General features: G+C 51.2%; 4 protein-coding genes across 4 annotated transcripts; all 4 read left to right on the forward strand.

The window, feature by feature from the left end:
• Positions 1-1,722: 1,722 nt before the first annotated feature.
• Positions 1,723-2,912, forward strand: HER10_EVM0012332 (uncharacterized protein; the record flags this gene model as incomplete). Its single annotated transcript, XM_035481729.1, has 4 exons — positions 1,723-1,736; positions 1,795-1,957; positions 2,032-2,107; positions 2,167-2,912. 4 exons carry the CDS (start codon positions 1,723-1,725, stop codon positions 2,910-2,912), a joined length of 999 nt encoding a protein of 332 aa, XP_035336656.1.
• A 3,755-nt stretch (positions 2,913-6,667) lies between these two features.
• On the forward strand, positions 6,668-8,137 carry HER10_EVM0012886 (uncharacterized protein; the record flags this gene model as incomplete). The annotated part of the gene is made up of 1 exon (XM_035482266.1): positions 6,668-8,137. The coding sequence occupies one exon, from the start codon at positions 6,668-6,670 to the stop codon at positions 8,135-8,137; it is 1,470 nt and encodes a 489-aa protein (XP_035336708.1).
• A 925-nt stretch (positions 8,138-9,062) lies between these two features.
• On the forward strand, positions 9,063-10,211 carry HER10_EVM0011414 (uncharacterized protein; the record flags this gene model as incomplete). Its single annotated transcript, XM_035480847.1, has 1 exon — positions 9,063-10,211. The coding sequence occupies one exon, from the start codon at positions 9,063-9,065 to the stop codon at positions 10,209-10,211; it is 1,149 nt and encodes a 382-aa protein (XP_035336574.1).
• A 1,227-nt stretch (positions 10,212-11,438) lies between these two features.
• On the forward strand, positions 11,439-12,589 carry HER10_EVM0000921 (uncharacterized protein; the record flags this gene model as incomplete). The annotated part of the gene is made up of 2 exons (XM_035470686.1): positions 11,439-11,520; positions 11,724-12,589. 2 exons carry the CDS (start codon positions 11,439-11,441, stop codon positions 12,587-12,589), a joined length of 948 nt encoding a protein of 315 aa, XP_035335605.1.
• Between the last annotated feature and the right edge of the window lie 1,059 nt (positions 12,590-13,648).

Here is a 13,648-nt window from a genome sequence, read left to right on the forward strand (position 1 = left end):
TATTCTAGGGTGCAATCCAGGCTAGTTCGGAATATACATCATCGTCCTAGAAACTCTACCGAACCCTCCCCGACTCTCTATCTTCGTGTTCTACTAGGCAGAGACTGATGAACTATTCAAGATATCCCGTGTTCTATACCTCAGCCGGGCATGATTTCTCGCAACCTCGTCGGGGTTTGCCCATCGTTCTAACGCTCTGGGCATCTGTTTGCGCTTGGGTCTTCATCATCCCACTTTACACATGGCACTGCCGTCCTACCGTCATCGCCTGATGCGGGTTATTGTTCTAGTCACAACAACTTTGTTCATCCGCTGAATCCCGCAAGATCATGAGCTCGCTCAAGCAGTCTGAGAGGCATTTAGATTTGCCGCCCGAACCTCTCAATTGCTTGGGCACAAACTCTCGCCAAGATGTCAAGTCTCGCGGGGAACGGCGCTCTTTTAGTATTGGGCATGTTGTCTCGCGTTGCCGAAATATATTGCGTGCAAATCCGGAACAATCTCTGGCCTCAACTTAGTTTGCCCAAGACAGGCAACGAGAGAGCTCTATTCGCACACTTCGCCCATTAGCTTCAATTCAACTACTGCAACTTCCAGGGGACTGCTTTCGAGCTGACATCATGCGTTCAAAGGTACGATGAACACCACAGACATCAAGCTCATATTTGGCTTCGTAGCTTAGCCTTCAGCCCCTTCACCATTCATCCCTTCGGGAACCAGCGCGGCCGAGAAGTGTGCCGATCGAGCCCATGCCGTTCCCTTTTGCCGAAAGTCACTATGCACCACCGGCAGCTGTCAACGGGTAAGCGAGATGGTACCAGAGCGTTGGTGCCGCCGCCGAAGCGACCATCTCCAGGCACGGCCCTTAAGCGGGGAGCAAAAGGTTATTATAACGTTTGCCAACCAAGACTCCCAACGCTACGCACAGCCAATGACACCCGTTCACCAGATCATAGGCAATAGTTCTCAGGCTGAGATGGGGTCAGCCTACCCATCCATGCACAAATAACCTCTGTCTCATCGCAATAAGGTAGTTCCCTATACTTTGCCTAGTCTCTGCTGCTTGAAACTAGCCGATGGCCAGGATCTGCACTCTTGTCTTCTTATATCGTCAACCTTTCCTGCCCCAATTTTTTGTCTCTTGCCTCTGGGGGACTGCTTCGTGATGTCTTTCTGATTCCATAATCTTTCGTTTGCGGTGAATATTGCTCAGCATCAGTAGTCAGCATCCTCCTAGCTCAGTCGCCAGGCGTGATGACTTCCTGCAAGCGTTGGGCCTGGCTGTTTGGGGTTATCGTCGTCCTTCTAACACTCACTACGTCCGGAAATGCTCATCACAAGAAGAAACCGGACACGTTAGCCCCGCCGCCGGCCCCAATACCGAGACCATCTGTATCTCAAGGGCCAAGACCAAGGCCTCCCCCAGCGCCTGTTCCGATCGCACCACCAGGCCCCAAGCCGAAGCCAACGGTAACTCCAACTTCAATACCAAAAGCACCTCCTGCACCGGTGCCCATCGCACCGCCGGCGCCTAAGCCGAAGCCGAATCCCCCAAAGGCAAAGCCCGAGTTTACAGAGGAGGAGATTAACAATGGAACGGCTCTGGCAAAACTCAACAAAAGGGCACTCGAGAATGTGCGGAGGATCAATGTGCCACAGAAACATCCAATATCCAACATTACAACCAACGGTACTAGGTTGTGTCAGGGAGAAGGCGTATTGATGAGGAAAGAATGGTGAGTAAAAGAACTCCGTCTCTTGGGTTCCCAGGGGCGATTACTAATCTCTTCATAGGCGGAAGTTGACTGTCACGGAAAGAAAGTCCTTCATAACCGCCGTGCAATGCATTATGAGCGAGCCGGTCGTATCGGATCCCAAGAGAGTGCCGATGGCGAAGTCTCTTTATGACGACTTTGTAGCTGTTCACTACACTAGCTTCCGCAACACACATCTTACAGTGAGTCTTTTCCATGATGCGACAGGCATCGTGGTAAGTATGTACCTTGTGATTGGTGCTGACGATACCCCTAGGCCTCCTTCTTTGCATGGCATCGTTATTACTTGGCTAGCTTTGAGCAAAGACTGCGTACGCAATGTAGATACAAAGGTTTGCACTTCGAGATATCCATTTTACCATGACAACGTTCTCAAGGCTTACTTCAATAGGTGCTCTTCCATACTGGGAATGGGGACTCGATGTAAACAACCCAGCCGCCTCACCCCTCTTTGACGGCACCGAGCTCTCACTAGGAAGTGACGGCGAATTCATCCCCCACGATGGCCTGCAACTACGTCAGCCCTTCTCAAACAATACCATCAAACTCAAACCCGGGACCGGAGGTGGCTGCATCAAGTCAGGCCCCTTCCAGAATATGACTGTCCACATTGGTCCAGCCGCGCTCGCACAATACGGCACCACGAAGCCCTTCAACGTCACAGATCCCCTACAAGACCTACCTAGATGTCTGAAGCGGGACCTGAACAAGGACGTTGCCCAGCGGTTCAACTCATTCAGGAACACGACGACTCTCATTCTTGAGCAGACTAATATCAAAAACTTTTCTTCGCTATTACAAGGAGACGATCGCTTCTTCCCCAGTACACTGGGAATCCACGGCGGTGGTCACTTCATCATCGGTGGGGACCCTGGAGCGGATGGTGTCATCGCCCCCGGCGATCCGGCATTCTGGGTCCATCAAGCCCAGGTCGACCGTGTATACTGGATCTGGCAGAACCTTGATTTCAAGAATCGTCAGGAAGTGTTTGGTACGATGACTTTTCAGGATAACCCAAAGAGCCCTGAGGGCACTGTCGAGGATGATGTTGATCTCACGCCTCTCAACTCGCCAGTGAAGATCAAGAACCTCATGAATACGGTCTCTGGAGCACCGCTTTGTTACATGTATGAGTAGTAGAAGTTTTCGGCGCTGGTTGATTCTTAATAGATTTGATACCCCTCAACTTCAATCTACGACACCTATCAACTGGTAATCGATGACGATCTCATAGCATTGGACGTCAGTGTTCGGATGTTTTATCTCCCATTCTCTCTATCGAGCCTCCAGCATACGGCGTCTTCTTTCAGGGACAAAAGGGACTGCTTTCATTTGCAGTCAAGGTGTTGACAGCAGGCAACCTCAATCAAAATCGGCGTAGTCCCCTCAAGTTGGGACCATGAGTTTAAGCGTTGAGGTCGAGTGGCGAGCGCCACAGCGGCTGATCATTAAACGGGCCCACGGGAGTCTTGTAAAGAGCGACCAACATACTTTTTAACTGGGTTTGCATTTGAGTTGCATTTGTGTTCTGTGGTAACTGGTCCACTATATAGAGATACCATGTCCTGAGTCAGTATTTACAATGGTCTACCTGTAGCTGACGCCTCAAGTCATAGAACTCTCAGCTAACTCTCCTCCGCCTCAAAATCGCCTCGTTCTCGTAAGTCCAGTGAGTGCGACAGACCGGACGAGAAGCCTTCTCGAAAAAGGAAGCTACTCGTTACAATTTAGAACTCTAGAAAAAGGGAAGGGAAAAAAGGGTGCACAACATCACTCCAACGAACCCAGCTTCCCATTCGTCTGGCGGTTCGTGGCCCGACATTCACTCCGTCCACTCTTCCCGACGAGGAACAACCTAGCGACGATCGAAAACAAGCTTTTCTAAGATTAGACGGTAGCGCCCACAAGAGCCGTACGTCCTCCCACCTCGGGTCCCCGCCGAGAGCCCCTTTCATCCTCGTAGCCTGTAGCTTGGGGGGGACGTGCCCCGTCGTCGGTCGATCGGGCCCGTCAAAGCGTCACCCGCCAAGGTCCAACCCCGGGGCTTTGGGGGGGAAGAGAAACGCGTGGCTCTGGTGTTTTGAAACATCTGATGTTAGCTCTTCGCTAGCAGTCTGGTTTTGGTGTTGGAGCTTAGCGTTGGCGTTGGAAGTGGTGAGTGTTGGTGTGGGTATGGGTTGTTTGTGTGGCGGTGACGTCTACAAACATTCTCCCAAACCCCGTTCAACACATGCTCTCCTTCACTTAAAAGTCTGTTTGCTTATCGCCCGGAGCGTTTCTTTTGCAATCTTTGCCGAGAAGGGGGTGATTCTGTTGGTTTCCGTTTTCCGTCCGCTCATCAGACAAAGGAACTCTTTTTCAATTTCCTGTTGAATAATGTCAGGTGTTATTATCTAATTCGCTTCTGATTTCCTTCGTCCCATACTTTTCAAAGACACTCCCCTCGACCATACGGTTACAACTCTGTGCATAACGGCATTCTACGTCAGGTTCACCACATATATGTATTCAATCCTCCAAAAGTAGCGGATAGCAGCATTCAATTCGATTTCAACGCGAGCGAAATCCTTTACCAACTTGTTCATAAGAGACCCGAATCACCGTGTAACGCAAACAAGGCATCGTGGAACCGACGTGTAAGAAACCGAGGAGGAAAACCGCATTGCTCCCTTACACAAAAGTATCACGACGTCAAACAGACCGGCCCTCAGACCGACGTCACCAACCACAAACGGGAACGTCTCTGCTTCTTGTTTCCAACCAGCGAATGAGGCGCAACGCCTTTGTTGCCGCATATCCGTCCATTTCGTATCACTTATCTTGGGCAACGCGAACACGTCACCCTTCGTGTCTTACAGGACACTAGAGCAACTAGCTGCGAGTTCGACCCGTCTCGCCCGCTTCCCACCAAACGCTCAACGGTCGTTAGATTCCGCCACGGCATTTCGAATTTCGCCCTTTCTTCACATCGAATTCACCAACACGGATAGCACATTAAGTCAAACCCCCCACTTCCCGGCACCCCCCTGTTTCTGGCACCCACAAAAACGCGAAAATCCACCACAACGCAATGCCCACCCCCAACCTCCTTTTATCACAACATTTTCAATTCGAGTCCAAATGGGCTCATTTTTTGCACATACCTTCTTCTATATCTAATGCCTCAATATACCGAAGATCAGCTTCGTCAGGCTCTCGAGGACATCTCAAACGGCAAGAGTCAAAAGAGAGCCTCATTGGAGTATGGGATACCACGATCAACCCTCCAACTACGTCTCCAAGGTGGTCAGACTAGGAAAGTGGCTTTTGCTGACTGGCAGAGGCTGTCTCCTGACCAGGAGAGTAAGCTGGCACAATGGGTTCGCATTCAGGCTTCGCTGGGCCTCGCACCAACGCACCAACAGGTGAAGGAATTCGCAGAGCGAGTTCTGGCTGCTGCTGGGGATACCAAACCATTAGGAAAGGCTGGATCTATGCCTTCGTGAGAAGGAACCCTATCATTAAGGTTCAGAGAAGTCGTTCCATCGATTCTAGACGCGTTAATGGGGCATCTACTGAGGTCATTAGGAACTGGTTTAAGTTCCTTGCTCCCCCTGAGATCAAGGACATCAAACCAGCCAACAGATATAATATGGATGAGACTGGCATCCTCGAGGGTCAGGAGCTAATGGGTTAGTGCTGGGCATGGCTGAGACGACGTCTGTTCGCAAGAAACAACCTGGGTCGAGGGCATGGGTCTCTATCATTGAGTGTATCTCAGCCTTGGGTAGGGCACTTCGTCCTCTTATCATTTTCAAGGGAAGACGGTCCAACAACAGTGGTTTCCATTACATCTGGTTCCATACGATGGGTGGGAGTTTACAGCAACAGATAATGGCTGGACTACAGACTTAACTGCCATTGAATGGTTAGAGAAGGTGTTTATCCCACAGACTATGCCCGAGGCTGAGGGCGAGGCTCGACTGTTGATTGTGGATGGGCATGGGAGTCATACGACGACAGACTTCATGTGGAATTGCTATATTAACAATATCCATTTACTGTTCTTACCACCACACTCCTCTGTCCTCCAGCCACTTGACCAGTCTGTCTTCAGCCCTGTTAAGTCAGCCTATCGGAAGGAGCTCGGTTACTTGTCTCAATGGAACGACTCTACCATTATAGGTAAAAGGAACTTCCTGGACTGTTACCAGAAGGCTCGACTTGCTGGTCTATCAGTCTCGAACATCAGAAGTGGTTGGAAGTGGACTGGTCTACACCCTGTAGCGATGGTTAAGCCCCTGATGAACCCTATGGTATTACCTGAGCCTTCTGCTAAGCCCACCACACCCAAACCAACCAGTCGGGGCAAAAAGCGATGCCATAATGGTCAACAAACTACCCCTGTTGAGCCATGGGATTCTGCTTCCTCTGCAGTGGTCTGGTCGACACCCAGGAAGCTGGCAGAGCTCAGCGGTCAACTGCACTTATACACCCAACTCGACAATGATACCAGCACTCAACGGCTGCTGTTCAGGAAGGTGAAAAAAGGCTTCACAGAGCAGGCCTGGCAACTGGCAGCTGCCCAGCAGCAGCTGGCTCACCTGAGGGCTCAAGTTACCACGCTGCAGTTAGGAAGAGGAAGACTGTTCAGATCGATCCCAACACGAAGTTTGCGAACATCAGGGATATCCATCGGGCTCAAATCGAAGCGGGTGAAAAGGAGGTTATTACGGCTGAATCCAGCGACTCTGAATGCCCTAGTGAGGCTGGCAGTTGTATTGTAGTGGGTGTGGTTGAGGATCAATAGTTAATAGTAATGAGGAGGTTGGGTTGTGATCCCATCGTTTTTGTGGGTGCCAGAAACAGGGGGGTGCCAGGAAGTGGGGGGTTTGACTTACCACAGACTCACGATGTTGTCGATGCCAGCACCTCGGATGCTCTCAATGACTGGTCCGAGATCAAGTCGGAATGTCCCCATCATCTACGTCTTGTTGGCAGTCTGCCTCTTACTATTCTTCGTCCAAACCGAGTTCGGATACACAGTCATCGAGAAGGTGGCTGACGCGAAACCACCAAAGATCAACAGCCTGACATCGACACCGACTCCGAAACCCAAATACAAGCCGCAGCCGACATGGACACCACCACCCGTCAAAGATCCTTTCCCGCTTCTCTCTTCGGGCATGCCGCCGCCGGTTCCTTCGTGGAATAGACCCGAAAAGCCCAACGTCTACCACAAATACTCCTTGACGACCGCGCCACCGTTGATGATTGGATTCACGCGGAGTTGGCCGATGCTGCTGCAGACAGTGGTCGGATACATCACCGCTGGATGGCCAGCCGAGCAGATCTACGTCGTGGAGAATACTGGTGTTCATGATTCGAATGCCCGGGGCCGGTTATCGCTGCAAAACCCGTTCTATCTCAATTACACGCAGCTCCACATGCTCGGCGTCCACGTCATGCGCACGCCGGTCTTGCTCAACTTTGCGCAGCTCCAAAATTTCTTCATCACAGTCGCAAAGGAGAAGCCGTGGTCGTACTACTTCTGGAGCCACATGGACGCTTTCGTCCTCTCCAGCGAGGAAGGAATCCCGGGAGTCTCTGGCGCGGTCGGCACGCCCGAGTACCAGACCATCTACGAGCTGGCCGTCAAGGAGCTGAATGAGACGATGCGATCAGATCACAAGTGGGGCGCACGCTTTTTCGCATACGACCACCTCGCCCTGGTGAACCCGCGCGCTTACGAAGACGTCGGTGGCTTCGACACGTTCATCCCGTACTACATGACGGACTGCGACATGCATTGGCGGCTCGAGGAGGCGGGATGGAGCATCAAAGAGGCGCAGGCGGGTATAGTCCAGGATGTTGCGTCAGTGCTGGATGACTTACGCGTCCTGTACCGCGAGGGGGAGGTTCCCGAGGGGTTTGGCTTCACGGACCCGAATCCACCACAGAGCAAGGTTTTAGGCGAGGTCCCGCTGCAAGACGACAAGCGGAGCCTTCCGGTGCCTGACGCTGTTCCGGAATTGGATGAGACGGGGGCGCCGGTGGATGATGCGGCTGATGGCACGGAGGAGGATTCAACGACGGCCGTCGATCCTTTGACGTCTTTTAGGAGGCTGCACAGAATCAGCCAGGATATGTTCAACCATAAGCATGCGGATCGCGAGAGGAATACTTGGCAGTTGGGTCAGAGGGGAGGAGATCCACGGGAGCCCTATTCATATGATGCCCTTGGATTCCAGATCGGGATAGACGTCATGACGGAGGCCGGACGAGAAACTTTCCGCCGGAAATGGGGCCATCGAGGTTGCGATTTTGGAGCTGCTGGATTGAGGCCCAGCGATGCGTGGAAAGTAGAAAAGGATTGGGAATAATGGAGTTTGGACACCGGGAAGAGGAGTAAGGACATACACGGAGTCGGCGTCAGGAGAACAGTCTCTAAATAACTTCAAGTTTCTATCACGTTAAATTTGACAATCAGATCTTCAATCAAATACCACTTTTTTTCTCGTTTCGTTTCACTCGATCAGCTTTTGACCTCGCCCTAAACTTAGGAATCCATCTCTCGTGTGGAGGTCAAGACTCAGAGACCGTTGAAGTTAGCGCAGGTTCCAATCAAGGATGCCAATCCAGGCTGCGAAAGTATGAGAGGTATGCATACCAGCTTGTACTACTTGAGTGCAAAGCCCTTGGTTGTAGTAGCCAGCCGAAGAGAGCCAAGGACCTCACATATAAGACGACAAGGAATCAGCGTTGCATCACATCGTCGAGTTGCACATGGGAGCTAAATCTGCCCAACCACGGCTAGCTGCTTACCAAAGTGGGGTAGACAGGCAGCAATCTTCAATAGACTAGTAGCTTATTTTCCAATCTCACGAACTTCCAACTAACGGCCACCGTCCTCAATCCACGGTCATAGTCTATCTCACTTCCACTACCTTTGTATGAGTAGAACGACTGCGTTCACACAGGATGCAAGCCACCAAGCTCGAAAACCTCCCCCCGGAGGTGTTGACTGCAATCTGTACATCACTTGGAGACGATCAGGCGGGACTCTTGTCAATCTCTCTGGCTTCAAAATATTTGCGGACGATTTCAGTCCCCATCATTTTTAGACATATCACCGTAACGACAAGTACCGGGAGACGTCGACCTCGAGGATCTAGCCCTCGTCCGACTCGCGATACCAGAGCGAACTTACTACGCACCTTAGTCACCAGGCCAACGATCGCTGCACATGTCTCCAGCGTCCGCTGTCCATCATCACGGGGGGCCGTGCCTGCCATAAACGAGGAAGACATGGATTTCGTCCTTGAGACAGCTTCCAAGTTTGATGTCCCGGTTCCGGAACTACTCCGTCTCGGCGGCGCTCACCCATCTCTCGAGGGTAGGCGGGGCTGGGCTCTCAGTGATGACGATATGCAGCGGCTCGTCACTGTGCGTGCTTTCTTTGCAGAACTCATCATCGCACATACGCCCAACCTTGTCACACTCGACTATAGTATAGGCCGCTACCGAAATGCCTTCCAAGTATTAACGACAATTCAAAACTCATCCTCTTTCCACCGCCAGCCCATGTTCCCTCTGTTGAGAAAGGTTCACCTGCGGCTATTCGGGCCCGGCAACTTTACTCGGCTACTAAGTGAGATGGCTCCTAATCTTCAAACGCTCAGTATTCAGGGCGTAACGGCACCGATGGAGGGCTGGCGATTTGAGAGGGTCAAGGATCTCCGACTTACCTCATCAAACTTTACTGGCTCAGAGCTCAAGAATATCTTGACAGGATGTCCCTCTTTGACGAACTTTGAGTACGACTACTATTCCCTCAGAGACGAGAGGTGTGCTCCGCAAGATGTGGTCGATGCTTTGGAAAGCTTTAGATCGCAATTGGAAGGACTTTCCTTGAAGTTCTCCTCCAACACATGGACAGGCCGGAGAAGAGGGTCAACGCCCATGGATCAAGATCAACCAAATTCGGGACTCATCGCCTCTTTAAAGCATTTTACGGCCTTGACCAGTTTACAGCTTGACAGTGTGTGCTTGTGGAAAGACACAAACAATGAGTCAACAGACGGGAATCAAGAAGAACAAGGGACGGAAGGAATATTCATAAATCTTCTACCAAGCTCTGTAAGGGATTTGCGGGTCACATATAAGAGCTCGAGGCCTTTTCAAGATGCCCTGCCCGCCCTTGCGTGCCATCTCACGGATTGTTGCCCCGATTTACGGCTAATTCACAACAAACTGCTTTTTGATGGGCCATTGTCCCAAGTTCTCTTGGACCAGCTGCGGCAGGCCAGGGAACAGTTTGTTTCACTTGGTGTCACTTTTGAATTCGATGTTTCCAGGCTGAGTGGGTGTGTTTATGTCAACTTGGATGACGGAGGTCTGCCGGCTTCCGTCGAAGCGATGACTGAGGAGGAATGGGTTCTTTCCGCATTAGGCTGACAAGAGGAACATTGAGTTATTCATGCATGAAGACTCAAAGATGAAGTTGTCTTCAAGATAGTCCACCCACCTAAAACACGCTAATTCTAGTCATGGAAACATGATCAGTGATGAACGACAAGCATACTAGTGACCAAGTAGCATTTAAGAATCATCCGAACCGGGGTTTAATTGGCTTAGAACCCCTTCATCTAGAGCTCTTAAAATCTTAAAGACCAAATCGGTGTTCGTTCACTCGAATGACTCACCAAAACATTGTGCTCTAACTGTTGTATGATTGGCGATATAAGGGTGAATAGGCGGAATAAATACCACTTATTCTTAATAGTCTGAAATGGAAGGAGACACCCGTGAATCGTGCTTGCCTCCGGCATTGACAAGCAGACTCTTGGCCCGCTTTGAATATCAATTTTTTTTTCGCGTTCACCTTTGCACTCTTTTTTCAGAGAATCTTTTCTCCATCCTCCATCTTCACTTCTCGAGCAGCTGCCAGCCGCTTGTGAAGCGGCCTTATGTCCTGTCTGAATCAACGGGTTTTACTCGACATCATTTCTCGCCTCTTCTCTTTCCGCCCAACTACAGCTTACTTTACAACATTCCTCTTCTCCTGATGACGCCGCTGGCATACTATCGACCAAAATGGCAACACTGAGTAGTTCCAATCAACGCTCTGCCATTCACGAAGACGTTGAGATATTTTTCAACAATGGAGAAGATATGGAGCTACTTGATATCGAAGTTCTGAGCAAGTATCTCAAAACCAAGCCTGACCGCGAGAAACCGATAGCGTACATCTCTCAATTCGCAGACAACGAAGCGTTGGCACACGAAATCTTGGCAGGATATACAGCTGCCTATGGCTTAGAACCAGATTTCAAAGCCCCATCAGCCGCGTTCTTTAGCCTGCTTGTGTCTCAACCTCGGGAGAAGTTGGAACTCATCGCACGTCAGCTCAGGAGAGGCGAACCTGCAGTGATACAAGAATTGACCGCTGCCGCGGGAGCAATCACCCCTCTCAGCCAAACCTGTACGTTCTATATTGTTTTTGGAGGCTCACCAGTCTTTTGGAGAATTGGTTTATTTAACCTACGTCAAAATAGGTCATAACACTGCAACCCATGAGACCGCGAGTGAACCCAGAAGCGACCGAGCGAAGAAACAGGTGAGCAGTGACCAAAATGACACGAGACTTGACATTCACTCATCATCAGCAGGCACTCCACCGTGATGGTGGAGTTTGTGTTCTCCTTGGCATACGAAACCCTGAGGGTGCCCATTTCTGGCCACACTCCGCAAGTCGTGAAGATGTGTGCGATAAAACGAGGAGGCAATTGGAGGAATTGGAAATGTTCTTGCCAACAGATGACTTTTTCGAACTCACGAACCTCATTGCAGAGAAAGACATGATTGATCATGTGTCAAACATGATTTGCCTAAGTCCTACAATGCACGATTGGATGGGGCGGGGTTATTTTGTCCTGGATCCTGTGAGCGAAATCCAGCAACGGCCAGCACCAGCTGCGAAGGCCGCCCAGAAGCCGGCACCCAGCCCGAACAATCGCCAAACAAGGTCCATGATCAACCCAGTCGAGGATTTGGAGTACTTCATCCGCTTGAGATTTGAGTGGTTGATGCAGCCAAAGAACACGGATCAGAACACAGCCATCGACAATAAGAAGATCAAGGACTTGCTCGACGCGAATCCTAATGAAGGCCCATTGATGGCATTCAGTGTCCATAAAGGACGCGCACTCGTTACCGGCGATGTCTTCGAGATGGTCTCGGACAACAAGAACGATCTGCCTCGATATGAAGTGTTGAAGCTGTTGGTGCTTCTTGGGCGGATCCGGAGCATTGCCGGTGCAGCGGGCCCAAGGGCTGACTCGCCGTCTTCCTCTACAAATACCAGTGAGGATGGAATCGCGAATGTAGAGATTGGAATGAGAGACATCAACATCCAGTCCGATAAAGGGAAAACGCTGGAGAATGTGCCTGGTGAAGAGGCTGAGAATGGTGCGAACAATGGAGAACGACAGCGGTTCTGGAAACGCTGGGTACCCAATCGGAAGCGATCTCCTTCGAACTCTCGTGTCTCGCAGCATACGCCTGCAGCTAGTCCGAAGCAGGGAACCCTTCGGCGGAGAATGAGCGAGATTAGCTTGAAGTCACGCGAGCTGCTGGAGAGATTTGGCCGTGGAAATGATGATGGACAGCAAGCCAGTCGCAATGAAGCGATTCGCGAGATGGCTTCAGGAGCCGTGGAAACTATCCCGACCATCGGAGAGATTTCGCTGGTTGACACCAGCTTGGAGTGGCCAAGCCAATATCGCGGATCTACCCCCGATCCGGGCTGGCCTACGCCGGGCATCCCCGTGTAGGGGCCTGCGTTTTAGAGCCTTGGCAATTAATCACCATCTTATCGAGCTGCCTTTTGTGAATCTTCCCCCTCTCTGCGGAGTTGCTTCCGCCCCAACCTTCTGTTGCCTCTTGGTAGAGTGGCCGACGGTAGCCACATGCATCAACCCATGAGTTGTTGTTCAAGGACACGACGGATTTCTTTGTACTCATGAATAGCTTCAAAGGTCCCTGCGGCTTCCCAAATGTTCCAGAACTCCATGGCCAAAGTCGAACTATCGCCTGTAAGCCCTCAGGGCACTATTCGGACTGAACAGGGTCCTTACCGCCGCGCGGGGTGACATTCGAGGGTCTAGCCAGGCCTACCCCGGGCCATGCAGATCGGCTCGTTCCACTAGCACGCTGGCCACCAATCGTTGCCGTTGAGGGAGCTTTAAGCTTAAACCTTAAGGGCAGGTGAGAAGGATTTCGAAGGGTTGCGTGCTAGTTGCGTGCCCGGGTCGGTTGGTGAAGTCGAACATGTCAACTACCCGCCTTCCCCATTCTGTTCAAACTTGTCTGCAAACCATCTGTCGGGTGTGCTGGATAATGGACTTGTGTATGCCTTGGCCTTGAGTGAGGTTCGCTAATCTCTCCCCATATCCAGGTAAGGAAGGTGATCAGATAACATTGACAGTCAAACTCAGATAATATTCAAGGTTTGCACTAAGCTACCACAGGTCCTCGACTGACAGCCCGCCGCCTGACCAGTTCATAGCTCTTCAATGAAATATCAGCTGCCCAAGCTAGGTATGCAAGCCCCAGTCTGTTCATCCCTACTTCGAGGTGGAGTTGTCGTCTCGGCAGCGGCTGGTCGGACCCTTGACGACCGGTTTGTGGCACCCGAGCTGGTCAGACCATGTCTCCGGGAAGGCCAGCGACGAATGGCAGAGTACCTGATGATCCTAACCTGTAAGAATACAGTCAACCTTTTGGTGACATTGACCACGGAGTTGTAAGCCGAGTGACTGGGGTCGTAGTTTCGCGGGGATGCTGGGGATTAGACCGCAACCCCAGAGCTTATCAGGGTACGACCAAGACAG

The sequence above is a fragment of the Colletotrichum scovillei genome (genome assembly GCF_011075155.1).
Source record: "Colletotrichum scovillei strain TJNH1 chromosome Unknown Contig00003, whole genome shotgun sequence".
NCBI classification, from domain to species: Eukaryota; Fungi; Ascomycota; class Sordariomycetes; order Glomerellales; family Glomerellaceae; genus Colletotrichum; species Colletotrichum scovillei.